Source organism: Carlito syrichta, unplaced genomic scaffold (genome assembly GCF_000164805.1).
Source record: "Carlito syrichta isolate Samal-C Ts95f unplaced genomic scaffold, Tarsius_syrichta-2.0.1 Scaffold309099, whole genome shotgun sequence".
NCBI classification, from domain to species: Eukaryota; Metazoa; Chordata; class Mammalia; order Primates; family Tarsiidae; genus Carlito; species Carlito syrichta.
The window spans coordinates 56,762-62,656 of NW_007253195.1; the positions used below are offsets into that span (position 1 = coordinate 56,762).

General features: G+C 55.2%; 1 protein-coding gene across 1 annotated transcript in view; it reads left to right on the forward strand.

The window, feature by feature from the left end:
* Positions 1-2,234: 2,234 nt before the first annotated feature.
* The window catches only part of LOC103269171 (MARCKS-related protein), a 7,333-nt gene continuing 3,672 nt past the window's right edge, over positions 2,235-5,895 (forward strand). Inside the window, exons 1-3 of the mRNA XM_021716944.1 lie at positions 2,235-2,268; positions 2,383-2,467; positions 4,660-4,708. Of these exons, the coding sequence (XP_021572619.1) occupies positions 2,235-2,268; positions 2,383-2,467; positions 4,660-4,708 (168 nt within the window). The remainder of the gene's footprint in view (positions 2,269-2,382; positions 2,468-4,659; positions 4,709-5,895) is intronic.

Genomic DNA, 5,895 nt, shown 5'->3' on the forward strand with positions numbered 1-5,895 from the left:
ATTCTGGATTGCCTGAGCCCGCGGGTTCGAGACCCGCCTGGGCAGCGAAACCTCATCTCTACAATAAATCAAAAAATCAGCCGGGCGTGGTAGCGCATGCCTGTAATTCTGGCTACTTGAAAGGCTGAGGCGGAAGGATTGCCGAAGCCCAGCAGGCGAGGCTGCGGTGGCCGGGAGCGGCCACTGCACTCCATTCTGGGTGACCGAGTGAGACTCCAACTCAAAAAAATAATAAATAAATAAATAAATAAATAAATAAAATAGTTGGTCCCTCCACCACCTGCCCTGGAAAAAAGGTGATGTGGGGTCACAGGATTGTCTTAGGGTAGTTCTAGGCTCCTCTCCCCAGAGCAGAAGGAACGGAGGAAGGACCAGAATGGGCACACTGTTGAACACTATGTCTGTGTCAGGCTCCTACATCAGAATTTTACATACTAGCATGGAGGAACAGTATTATTATTATTATTATTATTATTATTATTATTATTTTGAGTTGGAGTCTCACTCTGTCGCCCAGACTGGAGTGCAGTGGCTGCTCCCGGCCACTGCAGCCTCGACCCACTGGGTGCCAGCGATCCTTCCGCCTCAGCCTTCCGAGTAGCCTGAATTACAGGCAGGCGCTACCATGCCCGACTGAGTTTTTGATTTATTGTAGAGATGAGGTCTCACCAAGTTGCCCAGGTGGGTCTCGAAACCGTGGGCTCAGGCAATCCGCTCACCTCAGCCTCCCAAGGCGCGGGATTACAGGCTGAGCCACCGAGCCCGGCAATTTTTTTTTTTTGAGTTGGAGTCTTACTCTGTTGCCCAGGCTGGAGTGCAGTGACATGCTCACTGCATCCTCAACCTCCTGGGCTCAAGCAATTCTCCCACCTCAGTCTCCACAATAGCTGGGACTTCAGGGGTGCGTCACCATGCCTGGCTAATTTTGTAAAATTTTTTTGTAGAGATGGGGTCTTGTTATGTTGCTCAGGCTGGTCTTGAACTCCTGGGCTCAAGCAATCATCCCACCTCGCCCTCCCAAACAGCTGGGATTGCAGGCAGGAGGCATTGCTCTTGAGCCAGCTACGCAGCAGTGATGGCGCCAGCTTTTCGCCACAACTTCCTCAACACGGCCATTCCTCACTGAACCCTCACAACAACCTGAAGTGACTCCTGTGTCCTCATTTAGCATGGGCAGAGTGGGGCTAGCGAGGGGAAGGGACTCATCTGGGGTCACAACGCAGGAAGGTGGCAGTAGTGTGGGCCCAGGTCATCTGGGGGAAGGGGCTGAATGGGTGGCAGGTGAGGTCGGAGTCATGTGGAAAGGGTGGATTGGGACTAGGCTAGGAGGGAGTTTTAGTTTCCCTTTTGAAGGGACTTCCCCTGAGTGGGGGATTTTGGTTGGAAAGTTGTAAGCAACCCACATTCCACTGGTTTGGCTACTCTTTCCCCAAAGGCACCCAGGATCTGTAAAGAAACTGAAAGTCAGGAAGAGGTGAGGAGAGGGGGAAGGGACAGGCAGCTCAGATAAACTGGGTTGAATTTCTGATGACTTCATCATGCCTGGGGAGGCAAGCAGGTGAGCTGGGATTACATGCCTCTTTGCCGTTGGGGGAAACTGAGCCTCAGAGAGAAAGCCAGATAGACAGTGGCTGGGCCCCACCCAGTTTATGCCCACAACACACACACACACACACACACACACACACACACACACACACACACACACGCACGCACACACGCACGCGCGCACACAAAACCAAAGGCAGGAGGAGGAGAAAGGGGAGGGGAAGGAAGAAATAAAAGGTCTAGTGGCCTAAAATTCTGAAAGGGAAGGTTCAGAATCTTTGTCCTTGTGATTTGGTGACAATTTGGATGGTGGGTTTCAGTGAAGGGCCCCTGAGGTGTCCCAGTGTTCCTAGAGGGGTTCAAAACCTCTGGCAGGGAGGCTGCAGCCCTGGGTCCTGCTGACAACCCAGCCAGAGACCAACAAGCCCAGGCCTGTGACAAGCAGCACTGGTTTGGGGGAGTCCACCCCTGGGGTCCGGCCCTGTAGCTTACCTTGCCTCTCCTTGCCAACACCCTGACAGCCTGGAGCGGCAGACACTTTCTGGATGTCTCCAGCTGAACCCAGCTCCACACACTCCTCAGAGCTCCTGGAAACCACCTCCTACTGGTCCTGACCTCCTCTCATCCTGCTCATAGAAGCACTTGGCCTCGTTGGACTCCGGTGTCCCCCTCTGTAAATGGAAACAATGGTGGTACAGGTCTCACCGGGGCGGAGGGAAGGTACGGAACGCTGGCGGCACAGGGCTTGGCGTACAACTGCTATTACTCTTTGTCCTTCCTGCCTTTTAAAGCCTCTCCCCAGTGGTCAGGGATCTCCAGGATCTTGCCCCCCAGGGGTTTTCCTGCCCCCATTCTGCCGGCTCCTTCTCGGGGCCCCTCCTGCTGCCCGCCTCACCAATGCCTTGCCCCCACGGCCCAGGTACTCCTGGGTGCCTTCATGCACAGCTTGGCTGCAGTCACCTTCTTACTGGCAGAGGCCCAGATTTCCTGGAGTCAGTCCTGAGTGAAAACCTTCCGCTGTCCGTTTTCCTTGTAAGGTCACTAGCCAGGCCTTGGGCTCTGGTCTTTGGCTCAGGACATGTGGTCGCACATCTGTGTGCTGAGGCGTGTGAACTTCAGACTGCCTCCTGGATGTTCCCTGAGCACCTCAAATTCAACAGAGCCAAATTCTTTGTCCCTTCGATGGCCTGTCTCCCTCAATAGATTCACTTCACCAAGTGTCACCCAAACAGAAAAGCGGGCAGCACAGCCTCACTCCCCTGTCCCCACCCAGTCCCTGCATCCAGCCAGTTCTAGGGAGCCCAGCTCCCAAGCCTTGCCCCAGGCTGGGCCTCTCCCTCCACCCTCCCCCCGAAACCATTTCTGTCCCCACTTTGTCCTGCTCTGGACTCTTCTCCAGGGGCGCCTTCTTCACGCAGCCCTATAGGGCCGTCGTCTAACTCTGCGTCTGGCTCTTTCTTCTCCCTATAAAGTGCTGCCTGTCTCTTCTCCCCCTCCCCCATGGGAAATCCCGGAAGGCAGGGGCCCTGCCTGACTCACTGCCTATACTGATCTAGGTGTGAGCAGAAAGAGAAACTCTAGGAAGTCTTTGTGACTGTGAATCACAGAGCCCAACCTCTCACTGTAGAGATGAGCAAACTGAGGCCAAGAGGAGAGAGGACTAGCTCATGGTGACAGAGCAGGGACAGGCGGTCTCAGGGCTAGAACTAAGGTCTCTTCCCAGAATGAGATGGGTGCCCTAGGGCTGGGAGCCAGGCTGTGCCAGTCACCATTCCCCAGGCTTCCATTGGGACAAGCCATTGCCGACGTCTCTTCCCATCTCAAGGCCTTTACCTATGCTGGTCCCTCCTCTAGGAAGGCTGGTCCCTCCATCTTTTCCTAGACATTGCGCATTCACACCTCACCTGGTATCTAAGCTGATCCTTGGCAAGGGCCCCTGGGCCTCAGAGGTCTCAAAACGTTCCCTCAAGATCTTTTATGAGGCATCATTCTCTTCTGTCCTCCTTCTACCTCCAACCCTGCCCAATGTCTCTCTATAGGCCCCAGGTTTCTGGTCAGGAAAATTCATTCCCTGCTGTCCCTGCCTTACTCACTGGAGGCCAGGGGCATCTCAGGCCAGGGTCAGGTTCTGAGCCCTTCTCACCAAGAGAACCGGGATAGATGGGGGGTTGTGTAAACATTGGATCTCTGGTTCCTGTAGCTTTCCTTCCCTTGTTGATCCCAGAATCACCTTGTCTTTCCCATTCCTCTTTTCTTTGTCACTCCATCCTGGCACAAGCCCACACCTCAAAGGTTCTGATCACCAAAGTCACCCACTGAGGCATACACAGCCCCCACAGGAACACACAAACATATAGGAGCCACTCTCGTCCACACACCCTGAGATATTCTCTCACACAGCCACACACACTCATAGTTACACACCCAGTCACAGTCAGACACAGTCACCAACACAGTCTTGAGGGAGGACAAGCACACACCCACAAAGTCTCAGAGTCACCAGGAGTCACTACAGCTTTCTCTCTCACCCTTGAATACACAGAGCCAAACAGAGATACAGACTCACACAACCACAAGTGTGCACAACTGGTCACACGCACACACATATACACAGTCACAAAGTCTCACACACAGACGGACACAGAGCAATACACACAGTCACACACAGAGAGAAACAGATACACACAGTTGCACACGGGCTCCCGGAGACGCAGAACAATGGGCGCATTGTCTGGGTTGGCAGCAGCTGGGGAGGAAGGAGCCACAGTGTGGACGGAGGAGGCCATGGGGCTGCTGTGCCCTCCCACCCCCACTCCAAAGCATCCTCGGCCTTCTCGCTCTTCCAGAAGTCAGATTTTGCTGGGATCTGGATTGGCTGAGGGATTGGGCTCCCAGGCACCCCCTCCCCAGCTTCCGGGGAGGTCTGATGAGAACGCAGGGCCTCCCCTGGAGACCAGTCTCCCTCTGGGGCTCTGGGACTCAGGGTCTTTTAGCTTGATGCTCCTCCCTCCTCTTGGATCCTGAGGAGATTTGCCTCCCATCCCCGCAAGGCAGTGCCTGGGATCGGAAGCCTTAGGATCTGCTCTTAACCTCCGACACCAACCCCTCCAGGACTCATGCCCACCATGTGAGCCCTGCCAGCTGGTGCAAGCAGCGCCTGGTAGCATTGTGGGTTTCCTATTGTGGCTGAGACAGAGAGCAGGTCACAACGTCCATGGCAGCGGGAGGAGGAGTCACTGTACTGTCAGTGAGCTGCAGTGGGGGTATGGTGCCTCTCCCTGGGGCCAAGGTGCCCCCCACTGAAGGGAAGTGTTGGAGGCCTGGTGCCTCTCCTGTCCCAAGGCTAGCTTTTGCCTCCCACCCCGACCAGGCAGTCCTGATCCCAACAGGAAATTCTTCCACGGGTTTTCTTACAGCCTGCAGCCCATTTGATCAGATTTCTCCAAGCTCTTTCTCACCTTTAGCTACTGATAGCTGCTGTCTGCCCCTGGGCATGTCACCTTCCCTTTCTGAACCTCAGTGTCCCAGTCTGCTAAATGGGATGGGAGGAATGCTAATGAAGCGGAGAGTGTTCTGGAGTCTAGTTCTGGAGTCTAGTGGGACAGAGAATACAGGAGTGAGTGCAGAATGGAGAAGCTCCCTTGACCCTCCACACCCCGATCCTCTGAGGTCAGATCTGTGGGGAGTTCCCAATTTCTTAGGTCCTGGGGTGTCTCCACACTTCACAGCCTCCCGCCTCCCAGGAGGCCGTGGGAGGGAGGGACGGCAGGACACGCTGAGCTGGCCTGGGACACAGCCTTGCTTTTGCAACACTTTGCTTCCTCCAGCCCCCCTCCCTTTCCTCCTGAGGCCGAGGGCAGGCAGCCGGACACACACATCCGGGGCTAGCCAGGACTCTGGGGTTCTCACCAGCCTATCCGGGCCAGTGGAAGGAGCAGTGACTGAGGACCAGAGCTAGAGTGTCTCCCGCCACCCCCAGCCTGCCTCTAGGGTCCCTTGCTCGGAGGCAGAGTGGGAGGATGGGCTGGGCAGCCTTGGAGGCTATGCTCAAGGGGCTCTCCCAGGCCTGGAGGAAGACCTGGTGGTGTCTCATGCCTCCTCTTCAGAAACTGGGGTGTTTTGAGGTTTGCTGAGTCCCTGGCTGGGGTTCCTCTGTCTGTATGGAGAGACCTGATGATGGGGCAGATCAGGTCTCTCCATACAGCACCAAGTCAGGTTATATTAATGCCTCTGAGCCTCAGCTTTCTTTCTTTCTTTCTTTTGTTGAGTTGAAGTCTCACTCTGTCGCCCAGGCTGAAATGCAGTGGCATGCTCACGGTCACCACAGCCTTGACCTGCTGGGCTCAG